Source organism: Lemur catta, chromosome 6 (genome assembly GCF_020740605.2).
Source record: "Lemur catta isolate mLemCat1 chromosome 6, mLemCat1.pri, whole genome shotgun sequence".
Lineage (NCBI taxonomy): Eukaryota > Metazoa > Chordata > Mammalia > Primates > Lemuridae > Lemur > Lemur catta.
Genome location: NC_059133.1, coordinates 75,722,221 through 75,740,873, shown reverse-complemented (window position 1 = coordinate 75,740,873; position 18,653 = coordinate 75,722,221). Strand labels below are relative to the sequence as shown.

The 18,653-nt window shown below is 36.4% G+C and overlaps 1 protein-coding gene across 4 annotated transcripts in view; it reads left to right on the top strand.

Annotated features, from left to right (window-relative positions):
* The window catches only part of ARNTL2 (aryl hydrocarbon receptor nuclear translocator like 2), a 77,961-nt gene extending 61,738 nt beyond the window's left edge, over nt 1-16,223 (top strand). For all 4 annotated transcript variants that reach the window (XM_045554149.1, XM_045554148.1, XM_045554147.1 and 1 more), the window contains 3 exons: nt 7,976-8,054; nt 9,926-10,034; nt 13,315-16,223. In XM_045554149.1, coding sequence (XP_045410105.1) covers nt 7,976-8,054; nt 9,926-10,034; nt 13,315-13,451 — 325 coding nt within the window. In that variant the 3' untranslated portion in view covers nt 13,452-16,223. The remainder of the gene's footprint in view (nt 1-7,975; nt 8,055-9,925; nt 10,035-13,314) is intronic.
* Nucleotides 16,224-18,653: the final 2,430 nt, after the last annotated feature.

The window sequence follows — 18,653 nt, the reverse complement described above, 5'->3', positions numbered from 1 at the left end:
ATTTTGTTTCATTTTCTTTTTGATAATGGCCATCTAATGGGTATAAAGTGGTATCTCATTGTGGTTTTGATTTGCATTTCCCTAATGATTAGTGATGTTGAGTATCTTTTTCATGTGCTTATTGGCCATTTGTGTTTCTTTTTGGAGAAGTATAAGTACACATTCAAGTCCATTGCCTATTTTATAAAGCAGGTTGTTTGTTTTGTTGTTGTTGAGTTGGGAGTTCTTTAAATATTCTGGATATTAACCACTTACCAGATATGTGATTGGCAAATATTCTTTCCCAGTCCATGGGCTGACTTTTCACTCTGTTGATAGTATCTCTTTGATGCACAAAAGTTTTTAATTTTGATGTAGTATACTTTATCTATTTTTTCTTTTTTTTGCTTGTGCTTTTGGTGTCATGCCAAGAAATCATTGCCAAATCTAATGTCATAAGAGTCCAACTTCATTCTTTTGCATGTGGATATCTAGTTCTCCCACAGCATTTGTTAAAAGGACTGTCCTTTCCCTATTGAGTGTTCTTGCCACCCCTGTTGAAAATCATTTGACCATATGTGCTGCAAGGACATTTTAGGGCAAGTGTAAGTGGAGCCAGACAGTGGATACCCAGACAGCTGGGTATCCTGAGAATGTTCAGGATGTAGTAAAAAGGGCATTTATATATGGAGGCACCTCAGCTAATGTATGGAGGTGGGTGGGAGAAATCATGGTGATTTCAGAAAACAAGGTGACTCAATAGAAAGAGGAGTTGGATTGGTGAGTAGTTGGGAGTCTTAACTAAATTGAAGTCAAAATAGCAGGTTTCTGCCCAAAGGACTAATATGAAGGAAGCCATGATTCAGAAGATTAATCTGGTAGTAAAGAGATGAGAGAAGGGGTAGTTTTCATCATTAATTTAAGGATTGGTGAGTAGGTAGTGATTTTAAAAACAGGGACCAAGAGTGATGTTAGTAAGATGTCAGAGTAGGACTTCCAGAGTAAAGAAAGACCACAGGATACCATCAAGCAGCCAATATACACATTATGGGAGTCCCAGAAGAAATAGAGAAAGACTGAGAGGCAGAAAGCTTCTTTTAAGAAATAATGACAGAAAATTCCCAAATTCAGAGGGGGAAATGTTCACTGAGCCCAGGAGTTCCAGATCCAAGAGATCCAAAGGACCCCAAATAGATCAAATATAAACAGATCTTCAGCAAGACACATTATAATCAAATTCTCAAAAGTAAATTTTGAAAACATGAAGAGAAAGGTAACTTGTCACATATAAGGGAACCCACATAAGCTTCCAGCATCTTTCTCAGCAGAAACCTTGCAGGTTGGGAGAGAATGGAATGATATATTCAAAGTGCTAAAAGAAAAAAAAAACTGCCAACCAAGAATACTATATGAAGGCTGGGCACAGTGGTTCCTGTAATTCTACCACTTTGGGAGGCCAATGCAAGAGGATCTCTTGAGGCCAGGAGTTCAAGACCAGCCTGAGCAAGAGCGAGACCCCATCTCTACCAAAAATAGAAAAATTAGCCAGGCATGGTGGCACACATCTGTAGTCCCAGCTACTTGGGAGGCTGAGGCAGGAGGATCACTTGAGCCTAGGAGTCTGAGGTTGCAGTGAGCTATAATGATGCCACTGCACTCTAGCCCAGGCAACAAAACAAGGCCTTGTCTCAAAAAAAAAAAAAAAAAAAACACTGTATGAAGCAAGAAGAACTTTACCAGACAAGCAAAAGCTGTGGGAGTTTATTACCATGAGACCTGTCTTACAAGAAAAGCTAAAATGAGTTCTTCAAGTTGAAACAAAAGGAGGCTAACATGAAAACATGAATGTATAAAAATCAATGTTAATGTAAGACTATAGTCAAATTCAGAATACTCTAATATTATAAGGGTGGTGCATAAATCCTTTTTAATTCTAGTATAAAAGTTAAAAGACAAAAGTATTAAAAAAACTGTAGCTACAATAATTCTTAATGGATACGTGATACATAAAGATATAAATTGTGACATCAGTAACCAAATGTGGGGAGAGGAAGTTAAAATCTAAAGTACTGTATACAGTTGAAGTGTTATCAGCTTATAATGGCCCATTATGTTTTATGTAAGCCGTGTGGTAAATACAAAGAAGTTCTTTTTTACAAAAGAGAAAAAAAGGAATAAAAGCATACCACTGCCAAAAAAGGCATCATATCACAAAGGAAGACAGCAAGAGAGGAAGGATGGAACAAAGAAGCTACAGAAAACAATTAACAATATGGCAATAGTAATAAATCCCTATCAATAATTACATGTAAATGGAATAAATTCTTCAGTCAAAGACATGGAGTGGCTGAATGGATTTTAAAAACAAGATCCAATTATATGCTGCCTACAAGAGACTCATTTTAGCTTTGGGGACACACAGGCTGAAAGTGAAGGGATACAAAAAGATATTTCATACCAATGATATCCAAAAGAAAGCAGGGGTAACTATATATTAGACAAAATAAACTTTTAAGTCAAAAACTAAGCCAGGCATGGTAGCATGTTCCTGTACTCTTAGCTATTTAGGAGGCTGAGACAGGAGGATCACTTGAGCCCAGGAGTTCTAGGCTATAGTGCACTAAAATCACTCCTGCAAATAGCCACTGCACTCCAGTCTGGGCAACACAGTAAGACTCTGTCTGTCTTAAAAAAAAAAACAAAAAACTGTCATGAGACAAAGGAGGTCATTATATAATGATAAAGGGATCAATTCAACAGGAGAATATAATAATTGTAAATGTATATGTACTCAACACTGGAGCACCTAAAGCAAATATTAACAGAATTGAAGGGACAGATAGACAGCAATACTATAATAATAGGGGACCTCACTACCTCAGTTTCAACAATGGGTACAGCATCCAAGAAAAATCAGTAAAGAAACAGTGGACTTGAACCACTATGGATCAAATGGACCTAAAAGACATGTATGACATATTCCATCCAATGGCAGCAGAATACACATTCTTTTTAAGTACACATGGACCGTTCTTCAGAATATAGGTTACATGTTAGGGCACAAGAGAAGTCTTTAAAAATTTAAGAAGATTGAAATCATATTAAGTATCTTTTTTGACCACAATGGTATGAAACTAGAAATCAATAACAGGAGGAAAATTGGAAAATTCACAATTATATGGAAACTAAGTAACTAACACACTCCTGAACAACCAATGGGTCAAAGAAGAAATCAAAAGAGAATTTAAAAAATTGAGACAAATGAAAATGGAAACAACATACCAAAACTTATCGGATGCAGCAAAAAACAGTTCTAAGAAAGAGTTTATAGTGATAAATGCCTACATTAAGAAAAAAGAAAAATCTCAAACAACCTAGATTTACATATAACTGAAGGAACTAGAAAAAGAAGAACAAGCTAAGTCCAAAGTCTGCAGAAGGAAGGAAATTATGAGAGCAGAAACATTTTAAGTAGAGATTAGAAAAACAATAGAAATGATCATTGAAACTAAGAGTTGGGTTTTTGAAAAGATAAAAGATAAAATTGACAAACCTATAGCTAGACTAAGGAAAAAAGAGAAGACTCAAATAAAATCATAAACAGTGACAGCATGGGTGAACTGGGAGAACATTATGCTAAGTGAAATGAGCCAGACAGAATATAGAATGAAAAACACTATATCATCTCACTTATGTACAGAATCTTCAAAAAAGAAAAAAAAAGTTGACTATAAAAAGAGAGTAGAATGATGTTTACTGGAGGAGGAAGAAATGGATAAAAGGGTATAAATTTTGCAGTTAGATAGGATGAGTAAGTCTAGAGATCTAATGTACAGCATGAGAACTAACTATAGTTAATAAAATCGTATACTGAACATTTGCTAAGAGAGTAAGTTTTTGATGCTGTTAACACATACACACAGAGGTAACTGTGGAAGATAATGGGTATGTAAATTTGTTTGACTGAAGTAATCATTTCATTATATATATCAAAACATGTACACTCAAATACAGTTGTCCTTCAGTATGGGAGGAGGATTGGTTCAAGGAACCCCTGCAGAAACCAAAGTTTCCGGATGCTCAAGCCCCTTATGTAAAATGACATGGTACATGCATATAACCTGTGCACATCCTTTCATATACTTTAAATCATCTCTAGGTTATTTATAATATCTAATACAATATAAATGCTTTGTAAATAGTTGTATCTTTTATTTGTATTTTTAAATTATTTTTATTTTTTTAATATTTACCATCCATGGCTGGTTGAGTCTGGATGCAGAACCCACAGATACAGAGGGCTGACTGTCTATATGAAAGAAAATAAATTTTAAAAAACTTAAAAATGATAAATGAAAGAGGAAACATTATAACTGATACCACAGAAATACAAAGGACCATCAGAGACTACTATGAACAATTATACACCAACAAATTGGATAACCTAGAAGAAATGGATAGCTTCCTAGAAACATAAAACCTGCTAAGACTCAATCATGAAGAAATAGAAAACATGAACCAACTAATACAAGGAAGATAATTGAATTAATAATCAAAACCTCCCAACAAAGTCCAGGATTAGATGGCTTCACTGGTGAATTCTACTGAACATTTAAAGAAGATTAATGCCAGTCCTTCTGAAACTCTTCCCAAAAATTGGAGAGAAGGGAATACTTCCAAACTCATTTTATGAGACTGGCATTACCCTGATACCAAAGCCAGACAAGGACACTACAAACAAAGGAAATTACAGGCCAATATATCCCCGATGGACATAGATGCAGAAATCCTCAACAAAATACTAACAAACTGAATTCAACAGCATATTAACAAGATCATATACAATGATCAGGTGGGATTTATCCCTGGGATGCAAGGATGGGTCAACATATGCAAATCAATAAATGTGATACACCACATTATAACAGTGAAGGATAAAAATCATAAGATCATTTCAATAGATGTAGAAAATGTTTTGACGAAATCCAACATTCTTTTATGATAAAAACTCTTAACACATTAGGTATAGAAGGAATGTACCTCAACGCAATAAAGGCCACATATAATAAACTCAGAGCTAACCTCATACTGAACAATGAATATCTGAAAGTTTTTCCTCTAAGATCAGGAACAAGACAAGGATGCCCACTCTCACTACTTCTATTTAATATAGTACTGGAAGTCCTAGCCAGAGCAGTTAGGCAAGAAAAAGAAATAAAGGGCATCCAAATCGGAAAAGTAGTAGTAAGATTGTCTTTGTTTGCAAATGACATGAATTTAGCTAGAGAAAACCCTAAAGACTCCACCAAAAAATTTATAGAATAAATGAATTCAGTAAAGTTTTAGGATACAAAGTCAACATATAAAAATCAGTAACATTTCTATACATTAATAATGAACTATCTGAAAAAGAAATTAAGAAAAGCTAAATAGCTAAAAAAAAAATAGCTTCACAATAGCTAAAAAAAAAAAAAAAATACTTGGGAATAAATTTAACCAAGGATTTGAAAGATCTCTACACTGGAAATTATAAAACACTGAAGAAAGAAATTGAAGATGACACAAACAAATGGATAGCTACCCCATGTTCATGAACTGGAAGAATTGTTAAAATTGTCTCTAATCTGCAAAACAATCTACAGAGTCCATGTAATCCCTATCAAAATTTCAGTGACATTTTTCACAGAAATATTAATAGAAAAACAATCCTAAAATTTGTTTAGAACCACTAAAGAGCTTGACTAGCCACAGCAATCTCAAGCAAAAAGAACAAAGCCAGGTGCATCACACTACCTGAATTGAACAGCTACTACAAACTTATAGTAATTAAAGCAGCGTGGTACTGGCATAAAAACAGACACACAGGCCAATGAAGCAGAATAGAGAGCCCAGAAAGAAATCTATGCATTGATTTTTGACAAAGATGCCAAGAACACACAATAGGGAAAGGACAGTATCTTCAATATAAGGTGCTGGGATAACTGGATATGTACATCCAGAAGAATGAAGTTAGACCCTCATCTCATACAATATACAAAAACCAGCCTGAAATGTATTAAACACTTAAAAGATCTGAAACTATAAAACTAAAACAAAATACAGGGGAAAAGCTCCATGACATTGGTCTGAGCAATGGTTTTTAGATATGGTCCCAAAAGCACAGGAAACAAGCAAAAATAGACACGTGATTACATCAAACTAAAAAGCTTCTGCAGAGCAAAGGAAACAGTTGACAGAGTGATGAGACAAACAGAATAGGAGAATATATCTGTAATCCATATATAGAAATTAGTAGTCTCATAGGAGACTAGACAACTCGATAGTAAGATTAAAAAATGAACACAGGACCTGAATATAGATAATTCTCAAAAGAAGGCATACAGATGGCCAACAGGTATATGAAAAAATGCTCAACATTCCTAATCATCAGGGAAATGCAAATTATAAATAAAACCACAATGAGATATTAGCTGTTAGAACAGCTATTACCAACATGACAAAATATAGCAAGTGTTGGTGAGGATGTGGAGAAAAGAGAACTATTAAACTGTTGCTCGGAATGTAAATTAGTACAGCCATTATGGAAAACAGCATGGAGATTCCTCAAAAAATTAGAAATGGAGCTATCATATGATATGACCCAGCAATCCCACTACTGGGTATAGATCCAAAGGAAGTGAAATCAGTATGTTAAAGAGATACCTGTACTCCCATGTTTATTGCAGCAGTATTCACAGTAGCCAAAATATGGAAGCAACCTAAGTGTTCATCAATGGATGAAAGGTATTTTCTTTATCCTTTCATATATGTGTACACATAGTATAGTTACAGTGGGATATTCTTCTACTTTAAAAAAAAAAGAGTTCCTGGCATTTGTGACATGGATAAATCTGGAGAACATTATGCTAAGTGAAATAAGCTAGGCACAGAAAGACAAATACTATATGATCTCACTTGTATGCGGATTCTAAAATAGTTGAACTCATAGAAGCAGAGAGTAGAATGGTAGTTACCAGGGGCTGGGGAGATGTTGGTCAAAGGCCACAGAGTTTTGATGAGACAGGGAGAATAAGTTCTGGAGATCTATTATATAGCATGCTGACTACAATGAATAATAATGTACTGTACACTTGAAAATTACAAAGACAGTAGATCTTAAATGTTCTCACCACAAAAAAATGGTTAAGTATGTGAATGAATATGTTAATGAGCTTGATTTAATCATTTACAGTGTATACATATATCAAAATATCATGCTGTCCACAGTAAATATATACAATTTTTATTTGCCAATTCTACCTTAATAAAGCTGGGGGGCAAACATGAATCACAATAAAAATCTGACAACATAAAAAATATTTATATTGTCTGTCCTTTGGAAAATCCCCAAGACAGGTCACTAATCTTTTCATCTCCAGGTTTTCCTACTTAAGTCATTTAATGTCTCTGTTTCAGTTCTCCCCCTATGATTTCTTGTCAGCTGCCTTCTTTGGAATATATAAAGACAAAGTTACATTTATGCCATTTTATTCTTTATGTATATGTTTCATTGATTTTTTTTAACCTGGGGATGACCTATTACAGTACAAATATGACATATTCTTCACATTAAAAGGGTTCCAGAATGTCAGTACATCTTTCTTTATGCTAAGTTCTGCGGTTTAGTTTCTTGATGAGTAACATTCTCGATGTGACTGCCTGTTTTAAACAGCATCGTGTTATTTTATTACTTTGCCTCGTGCTGTGTTGACAGATAATACAGTTTGCTTAACAGCTTTTACCTCAGAGCCCTATTTTTCTATTTACTATGGAGTCTTTTTCAATACTCTATAGTTAAAAATAAGTCTGGCACCTGGCAAGTCAGTCTAATTGTGAAAACTGTTATGATATTTAGTTTCAGGTTCCTTGCTGTATTTTTATCAGATTATTATATATTTAGAGGAGAAAATTTCCTTCTATAATATATAAAGAGTATTTTATGTATCACTTTTTAAAGGTTACGGTCTTCTTCATCCCTTGATGATTCAAGTCCAACAGATTTAATGAAAGATACTCCCACTTTAAACTGCAGAAATGTAAGTATATTCATAAATGATAATATTCATAAAATAAATGAACAATAAAATTTGTTCCTTGTTGATTAATTTCTTTTGAGAAAAGAAGCCATTCTGTAAAAAAAATAAATGAACTCTTTCAGGCCACTCTGGTTTCTAAGCGGCAATGTTGAATAGTAGTTAAGAGCGAGTTGTTGGAAGTGTAGTATCTGGGTCCAAGTTACGACTCAGATACTGCTACATAACCTCAGGCTTGTTACTTAATCTCTCTGTACCTCAGTTTCCTCATCTATAAACCATGGATGATGATGTCACCCATCTCCTGGAGGAGTGTGAGAATTAAGTGATTTAATATAAAAACAAACACAAACTTAAAACAGTACCTGGCACACAGTAAGTGTTCAATAATAAATGGTAGCTATTTTTATTGTTATTTGAATAGGTTCCAATTCAGTGGATTAAAATGTATTCCTTGTGGTTTGAAAGAAAAGTTTAAATAATATAAGCCACAAGATAAATATCATATACTATTTAAGTCAGTTGAATAAATGTTAGCTGTTTGAAACACATATACAGAAATGACTAAACCTGTCTACAGCTATACCACCCCAAACGTACCCGATCTCATCAGAAATGACTAAACCTAGTGCTATCTGGAAGACTAAAATAGAGTATAATTCTAATATGGAACAGACAACAAAAAGCTCTAAAGTAGGGATGGGAACTAAGTAGCACAAGAATACAGGAGAAAAGAGGAATTTTATCTGACCAGGGCCAAACAAACTTGAGGCCGGGCGCGGTGGCTCACGCCTGTAATCCTAGCTCTGGGAGGCCGAGGCGGGTGGATCGCTCGAGGTCAGGAGTTCGAGATCAGCCTGAGCAAGAGTTGAGACCCCGTCTCTACTAAAAAATAGAAAGAAATTATCTGGCCAACTAAAAATATATAAACAAAAAAAATTAGCCGGGCATGGTGGCTCATGCCTGTAGTCCCGGCTACTCGGGAGGCTGAGGCAGTAGGATCGCTTAAGCCCAGGAGTCTGAGGTTGCTGTGAGCTAGGCTGATGCCACGGCACTCACTCTAGCCCGGGCAACAAAGTGAGACTCTGTCTCAAAAAAAAAAAAAAAAAAAAAAGAAACTTGAAAACACAAATATGATATGTATTTTTACAAAAATATCATACGTCTTCTGATCTATTTATTCATACATTTAGCAAACGTTTACTGGGTGCCCATTTTGTGCAAGGCAATATGCTAGAAACAGATTTAAGTTGTAATAAAGTCTCTAAATAGTGCACATTATGTAGGCATTCTATAGATAAAGTACATCAATTTAATGAGACAGTGTAGGTAAATGATTTCTTATTTTATGAGCTACATTGATTGGCCTGTAACTGTGTGACAGTATAAGAACTTTTTGGTAAAAGCATCTGGTATAATCTCTTCCCCACTCTAAAGCAGTATTTCCCATAGTAGTTTTATATGAGGTATAGTTTTGTCATCATTTTTTTTAAAACTGATATAACACTGACCTCAAGCATGAACTTTTTCTTCTTAATCCAAAACTTTTCCTTAGAGTATGTACTTTCAGTTATTAAGAATGTGGACTTTAGAGTCAGGTAGACTGGGGTCAGAATGATGGCTTTAACACCTTGGGCAAGATACTAGCCTCTTTAGGCTTCAGTTTCATGACATGTAACACAGCTGCCTCACATCTGAAAAGTGAAATGAGATGGTGCATGTGGTGAGCCTGGCACATAGTACACAGTACGTACAGGCTGCCACGTTGATGGTGGTAGCGATGGTGCTGGTAGCTGCCTCGTATCTAATAACTGCTGCAAGGTCTTTATTTCATTCAAGTAGAAACCTCACTGTTTATTATCCTGTCTTTTCAGATGTCAAATAAGGAGATGTTTCCACTGAGTCCTTCTGAAATGGGGGAGCTAGAAGGTACCAGGTCAAACCAGAGCACTGCTGCTGTCCCCAGTCATGAACCACTCCTCAGTAAGTTTTCTTTGGAAACTGCCTACCATTTCAGTTTACCAAAAACTCCCTCTTAATCGCTATGTTTGCAGGCACAGGAGATTTCTAGGGAAGAAAATAGTTTTAAAACTAAGATTTTTTTCCATTCAAACTTCTAAATACAATAATCATACTCTTAATTTTAAAATGTTATGTTCTTTAATGGACCTGTCATTAAGAATCCAATTATCAACTGAATCAGCTATCAGTATTGCTTAATACACACAATTTAAATAAAACTAAAGTATTCCCTATCTAGGAAAAAAGGTCCCTTCTCAGGAATTACTAAGAATTTTTAAAGGGTACAAGTCATAAAAAGCTTAAGATGTAATCATTCATTTTAGCAATGTTTATGCAAAGTCCAAATTAGGTAAATTGAAATGACATGGTGTCTTAGTCTGTTTATGCTGTTGTAACAGAATCACCACAGCCTGGGTAATTTATAATGATCAGACATTTATCTGGTTCACAGTTCTGGAGCTGGGAAGTCCAAGAGCATGGTGCAGGCATCTAGCAAGGGCCTTTATGTTTCATTATACCATGGCGGGAGATAGAAGGGCAAGAGAGGGTGAGAGTGAGAAAGCAAGAGGTGGCTAAACTTGATTTTATAGCAAAGCCACTCTCGAGATAACTAACCAACTCCCACAATTATGACATGAATCCATTTGTAAGGGCAGAGCCTTCATGACCTAATCACCTCTTATTAGGCCCCACCCCTCAGTACTGTTGCATTGGGGATTGAGTTTCCAGCACATGAACTTCAGTGAACACATTCAAACCATTGTACATGGTTTCAAATCCCCCATAACTGATACTGCTCTGCTGAAAGCATATGTTAGAGAATCAAAGGACTTGAAGGAACTTGGATATCAGCTTCACACACACACATAGAGCCACATTCAATCATCTCAAATTCTATTGTACTTTGAAAGATATATAGAAGCCTTCGGTTAATCTTTATCTACATTTTAACCCTTAATTTCTAGAACCTCTTCTTATCTCTAATTTAAATCTCATTTCCATGGTTCCTTGTTTCCTTTTTCAATCAAAAATCTAGTTACCTTTGTAGAGATCTTTCACCTCCTTGGTTAAATAACTACAAAAACCTGAGGAAGGAAATTGCACATGATGTAAACAAATGGCAAAGCATCTCATCTTCATGGATTGATCGGCAGAATCAACACTGTTAAAATGTCCATACTACCCAAAGTCATTTACAGATTCAATGCAATCCCCATCAAAATACTGTCATTTTTCACAGATCTAGAAAAAATAATTATACGCTTCCTTTGAAACCAAAAGAGAGCCCAAATAGCCAAAGGAACCTTAAGCAAAAGGAACAAATCTGGAAGCATCACTTTATCAGACTTCAAGCTGTACTACAAGGATATATAACCAAAACAGCATGGAACTGGCAAAAAGAAAAAATAGAGACATAGACCAATGGAACAGAACAGAGAACCCAGACATAAAACCATCCAAATATTGGCATCTGATCTTTGACAAAGTAGACAGCAATATACACTGGGGGAAAGAATCCCTGTTCAATAAATGATGCTGGGAAAATTGGATAGCCACATGTAGGAGATTGAAACAGGATCCATATCTCTCACCGCTCACAAAAATTAATTCAAGATGGATAACAGACTTAAATGTAAGGCATGAAACCATAGGAATTCTAGAAGTAAATGTTGGAAAAACTCTTCTAGATATTGGCCTAGGTGAAGAGTTTATGAAGAAGACCCCAAGGGCAATGACAGCAACAACAGAAATAAATAACTGGGCCTTTATTAAATTAAAAAGCTTCTGTACAACCAAGGAAACAACCAACAGAGCAAGTAGACACGGAATGGGAGAAAATATTCAAATGTTATACATCCAATAAAGGCTAATAACCAGAATGTACAAAGAACTGAAGCAAATCAGCAAGGAAAAAAATCAACCCTATTAAAAAGTGGGCAACAGACATGAACAGAAGCTTTTCAAAAGAAGACAGACTGATGGCCAATAAATAGATGACAAAATGCTCAACATCACTAATCAGAGAAATGCAAATTAAAACCACAGTGAAATATCACCTAACCCCAGTGAGAATGGCTTTTATCAAAAAGTCCCAAAACACTAAATGCTGGTGAGGATGTGGAGAGATAGAAACACTTATACACTGTTGGTGGGACTGCAAACTAGTGCAACCTCTATGCAAAATAGTATGGATATTCCTCAAAGAACTACAAGTAGACCTACCGTTTGATCCAGTAATCCCACTACTAGGTATTTACCCAAAGGAAAAGAAAAAGTCATTTTGTCAAAAAGACACTTGCACTAAAATGTTTATTACAGCACAATTCACAATCACAAACATGTAGAATCAGCCCAAGTACCCATCGATTCATGAGTGGGTTAATAAATGTGTATACCATGGAGTACTACTCAGCCATAAAAAATGAATTAATACCTTTTTCAACAATCTGGATGGAACTGGAGACCATTCTCCTAAGAGAAGTATTGCAATAATGGAAAAAAAAAACAAAACACCGTATGTGCTCACTATTAAACTGGAACTAACCAATCAGCACTCGTGCGTAGATGGAAGTAAAACTCAATGGAAAGCATGCAGATGGGAGGGGGAGCAGGCCATGGGTGAAATCATACCTAACAGGTGCGATGTACACTATCTGGGTGATGGGCACACTTATAACTTTGACTCAAGCAGTACAAAAGCAATCCCTATAACCAAAACATTTGTACCCCCATAATATTCTGAAATTTAAAAAAAAACTTAAATCTGGTTATCCCCCTTTTATAAGAAAATTTCAGATTTTTAGAAGATGATGCTTTTATCTCAGGCTTCTCATTTTAGGATTGAACAAATAGAGTTTTTTCAAAGGCAGATTAAAGCTAAATTTCTCCTTCCAGACTCTACACACACACATACACCCCATCCCCTAGCTTCCAACTCTCTGGGAGTCTATCCTTTAGTGGTGTCATTTTCTGTTAGAAAACTAATAGACTAGCTCACTTCTGTGCATCAGATGAAATAAATGCAATTTATCTGACAGCAGATTGTTATAAAAATAGGTGAACCATTTAAAAATATATCAGGCTTCTGTGATTTAAGACATATACTTTGCCTTCAAAAATACATTTTATGCTATTCTAGCCTTGCTTTGCCATTTTGATGGCAAAGTAATCGTTTTTAACTGCCAAATGTGTGTCTTTATTGATCACCTTTACTTACCTGGGCCTATATTTTAATCCACAGGTGATGGTGCACAGCTGGATTTCGATGCCCTGTGTGACAATGACGACACAGCGATGGCTGCATTCATGAATTACTTAGAAGCAGAGGGGGGCCTTGGAGACCCTGGGGACTTCAGTGACATCCAGTGGACACTCTAGCATTTGTTTTTTAACTCCAAAAATGAGAAACGTTTTAAAGCATTTCATTTACAAAAAAAAAAAAAAACCTGTCTATTCTTCCATACTGTATTGATACTGTTTTTATCTTTTATCAATGGTCTACCAATTTTTATAGATTTGTACCTTACTCTCACCAGGGTGTGGGGAAATACTATGTTTTCCTCCCAAGGGAACCAGAATTTATTACAGATCCCTTTACTCAATGTAATGGCTTAAAATCCACAAATTGCCATATTTTTGCTAAAATATTTCTAACCAAGAATATCACATATTGTTTTGTTTTTATTTTTGATGCAGTTTTTTTGAGTTTGAGTAAGGTAATATTTTGACATTTTCCCTTGTGTCTAAGATTCATTTGTAATAGATTTATAGATTTGTGTAATCTGTACATTTCTATTCCTTGTGCATTTCCTTAATTGAGGATGGATAGGGCTTACACACTTTAAGAAAATGGTGAGTACTTGAACATTTAAAGGGACAGTGCAATTTATAGTCATAATCACAGTGAATACTGTATTCAATCTTTGTAGACTTAGGCAAGCACAGAGCCAGGATATCTGTGCTTAATTGAGCACTTTAAGATAGATTTTAAGTGAGATGATTTCTTACTTAAAACTCAGAAAATGTCAAAAAAAGTTTCAACTTTGCTTATAGAAAAGGAAGGATCTTGGGCCCTAGATCTTGGTGATTAACCTTTTCATGTAAGATTTAATATAACCACTGAAGATTTTCATTATAGATGGAGGTTTTTAATATTGAAAACATACTTAGCAATACATTAGTCCCAGAGGAAAATACAGGCCCAGGCAGATTAAATGTCTTGTGTAAAGTCACACATTCAGTTCATATACTTTTTAATATTTAATGTATATAAACCAGACACATTTGGGAATGCAGTGGTCTCATTGGTTAAATGATTAATTAACTGACCCAAGAACTAGTTACAGCCTTCTAGATTATTAGGCAATTAGGTGTTATTGCCTGTTACCAAAGGTAATGAAATAAAGGGCAAGAACATTTTTTAGATCATGAGGCAATGAGAAATAATTTAAAAACCAATTTTCTAATTATAATTTTAAAAATGGGGAGCATTTTTTTTAACAATAATTAATCCAAAGGTGGTTCACATTTAGTGTAAGTATTATTTAAAATACTGAATACCTTCTTGGGGATCATACTTTTATAATACTTTGTTTTAATAGCTCTTTATGGTTTACCAAGTATATTGCCATATATTCTCTTTTGTGCCTCACAAATGAGAGAAAGGCAGGCTGAGAAACTAATGGGGAAGCCCTCAGGCTTTGATGTGGGGTTCAAATCCAGTTTTCTTTTTCTAGATGGTGCTACACCTTTCCAGCAAATTTCCCTGAGAGCCCCTCATCAGAACAAAGCATTATTTTGACCCCACATGCTATTTCTTTAGCTGTAGGTGACAGTTTGGAACTTTCCTAAGACATGTTAATGACAAGCATACCAACAGGCAATAACCAAAAGCAAATGTTTCCTTCCAGTGTGAAATTTGCAGTGGCTGTGTGGGCAAGGATGTATTGGCACATCCTCTTGAGCTGATACAGTATTCTAGCAACATAGAGTCAGCACCATGTCCGGTCTGACACTTGAGGACTTGAGTGACATCCAAGTTCAGAATAAGCCAAAGAGGTCCTACAAGATGGAGGGGATTGGTGTGCAGCAGCCTAAGCGTTGCAGTTAAGTCTGAAGAAGCATGAAAGATCATATCTGTGCTCTAAGTCAGGCCTGCCTACCAATATAACTTTTTAGGGGACCGAACCAGGTTGAGCTTAGCTTACAAAGAGTCTACCTCGGCCAGTGGTAGCGTGATAGGTCATCGTGGCTGGATGGCCTCAAAAGTAGGTGGAGCAAACCCCGATGGTGTAAGGATTCTAGAAGCAGAGTTTCTAGAGACAGACCAATGCTGCCTTGCACAGTGGCAGGTTTTTTCCTTGCAGGAGAAGGGGTTGTTACACGGACCAGGGAGCAGACAGCCAGTTGAATGCTCTGTGTGTGATTTGAAACTTTATTAGTCCGCTCTAATATTTTTCTGCAGATCCCCTTGTCCTGGACTCAGAATCCAGTCCATGCATTGTGTGTTACCATAGCTCTCTGAATGTAGCATCTTCTTCAAAATGCATTCCATTAACTAAATTTGATTGCTGTTAGGAGTGACACATTTTTATGGCTTACACTATATTACTTTTTCCTCTTACAAATCAATTTCTCAGATTTTTTTGTGAGAAATACATCTACAAATTGCATGAAAGTATCACAAAAAACAATACTCATTTTCTTTTTAAGAATGACCACTACAATAATGTAGCGGAGTGGGAAAAGTGCCTCAAATCCGAAGACCCTTTCTGGTCTGAATTTAGCTGTGTGACCTCAAGCAAGTTATTTAAACTCTCTGTGCCTCAATTTCCTCATTTCAAAAAAGAGGTTGGATCTCTAAGTTTACTTCCATCTCTGATTCTTTGACTCTAATCCACAGGACTGGAGCATTAATTAAGGTGGCCCTTAGAAGTGTGCTGTCTGGTGCTGTAGCCACTAGCCACACGGGACTACTGAGCACTTGAAATGTGGCCAGTGCAAATTAAGATGTCAATGTAAAATACATGTCAGATTTTGAAGATTCAGTGTTACAAAAAGAATGTAAAATATCACATTAACAATTTTACACTAATTACATGTTCAAATGATATTTTGGGTATACTGAATTAAATAAAACTTTAAAATTAATTTTACTTGTATCTTTTCACTTTTTTAATGTGGTACAAGAAAATTTAAAATTGCACCTGTGGCTCACATCATATTTCTATTGGACAGCACTGCTCTAGAACATTTTATTAAGTGCATATTATTGAAATAGACCAAAGGTTATACCATAAGGATATTTTTCTCTAAATATTATGTTTAAAGAACAAGAATTACTGATCTTTGACTCAGTATAGTCAGATAACTGAGTCTCTATCCATGTACCAAATTTAAAACTTTTTTAAAAATAGTAAACTTAAAATTGTTGTATTTTATTATAGGATGGTAGCCTAAAATCAAATAAAACGAGTTATATGGTCATCATTGAATTTGGAAATCTGAGAAAGACAAACAGGAAAATATAAAATAGAGACTTTCAGTAAATCAATGAAGTTAAAGGGCAGTGTTTACTTATAGTGTCAGAGCAGGAAAAAGCGGTATTGGTTGTCATAGTCTTGGAGAAATCTCTTTAGAAGCTGGGGCACAGGTGTATGAAATGGCCAATATCTGGCTACCAGACCATGTTTAGCAGTGTCCAGTTTGAGATCCTACTGTCAAGGGGTATCTACGACTCAGGTGGGTCATTACTGGGTTCTGGAATTGGAGACTCAGATTTGCCCAGCAGTGTTGTGGGCAGAGAAGGGCTGACATCTAGAATTACCTAGAAGCCATAAAGAAAACTGCTAACTGGCCACTAGGTGCCACTTTTCCATTTAGACAGTGCTTTGTTTTCATGAGTGGATTATTTCTTCCAAGCTCTGCAGGACCTGTGAGAAGCATTTAGGAGTTTTTTGGGCCTAGAATAAGTCAGCCTGTCTGGTGTGCGTTGTTTTATGAGAAATGCTTTCCAAGGGCAGTCTAGGAAGATCTTTCTCACGTAATATAAGAACTTTGGCTTAGGGAGCTTTTCAGATGTGGTGCCAATAAAAGCTGACCTAGAAAGAAAACCTATCCAATGCAGAAGATGCTTTCTGAATTCATTCTAGAGTGTGTGGTGTATGTCACTGTGCGTATATTCTTGAGTTTAGTCTTTTATACAGTTTTTTTTTTTAGCTCTTTTCCAGTTTGATCTTGTCTGTATATTGGTATTTTTTAAATTTTGTGGTAAAAATTGAAAAGTAAAATTAAATTATATTTTATAATAACTATTAGTTTGTAGTTTTTTTTTTAATTTAATAAACTTCCTCCAAAATATGTCCTTAACTACTTTCTAGTGTGGAAACAGATGAGGGAAACCATCTCAAACCACTGGGCAGAGAGGTGCATTGAACTATGTTGCTATATACTTCTTGAGGTGTGTTCATTGGGTATCCTAACCGCTCTTAACAACTGCACAATCTCAGTGGTTTCTCCCAGTAAAGGTTTCTTTCTGCTCACATCACCAGGCAATGTCCTCATGCTCTCTGTCCCTGTGACTCTCCATCCTTCTCTGCCTCCTCCTCTCTCCACCTCTCAGCTTTGCTGTCCCCTAAGCTGCTTTTATTCTCTGGTGGACCCTTTCCCCATAATGACATTCAGAACCCACACGTATTTATTATTCTTATATCTGGCAATCTCAGTGGAAAGGGAGCGTCTCTATCTCCTAGCAATTCACACACATACGTCCACTGATTGGTCCGCATGGACTTTGCTGTGGTCGGCAGGCTGGACTACACAGACCGGCCAGGCTTTGCTCCCGTGCCCTAGCCTGGGTTGAAAGGTGATGAGTCAGGCCTGTTGGAATCCCACAAACACCACACTGGACTGTCCTCTCCCCAGGTTTACTGCTGCCGCCCTCCAGTTTCAAGATTGTTCTTTTTTAAGCACCAAAGGAGGCAAAAAAAGCTTTCTCTGCTCCACCCCTTTTAATCTTAATAAAAGGATTTGTTCTGTAAAATTTGGATTCGGTCACAAGGCTGCATGTAAAGACCTAGAAGGCCACATTTCACTTGAGGCTGCAGGTTTCCCCACCCCTGGCAGATGGCAGCAGGCCACAGCAGTGTCCCCCTCGGAGCTTACTGCAGTAAACCTGGTGGGAGACTGGGAGGGCCTGGACCAAGGTGAGGATGAAGAGAAGGACACAGACTCAAGAGATAGCATTACAGAGGTAGGGCGGCAAGAACCTGAGAACTAACTGGAGTGGGGAAATGTAGCCAAAGCAGTGAATAACAACTCAAGGTTCTGGCTACCCGAGGTCTGGACTGCAGTGCTGTTCAAGAAGGTAAGAATTATACCAAGAGAAACAGCACTGGGGTAGAAGATTCAACAGTTCTGGACAAATTGTGTGTGTCCAAGAGATGTTTAGTAGATAGCTGGGTATGTGAGTTTGAGGATGGAACAGAAACCTGAGCTGGACAGCAGACTTAAGCTTTCCGAGCCTCAGTTTTTCATTTGTAAAGTAGACTTAGGAATACTTAACCTTGCAGAGCTTGAGTG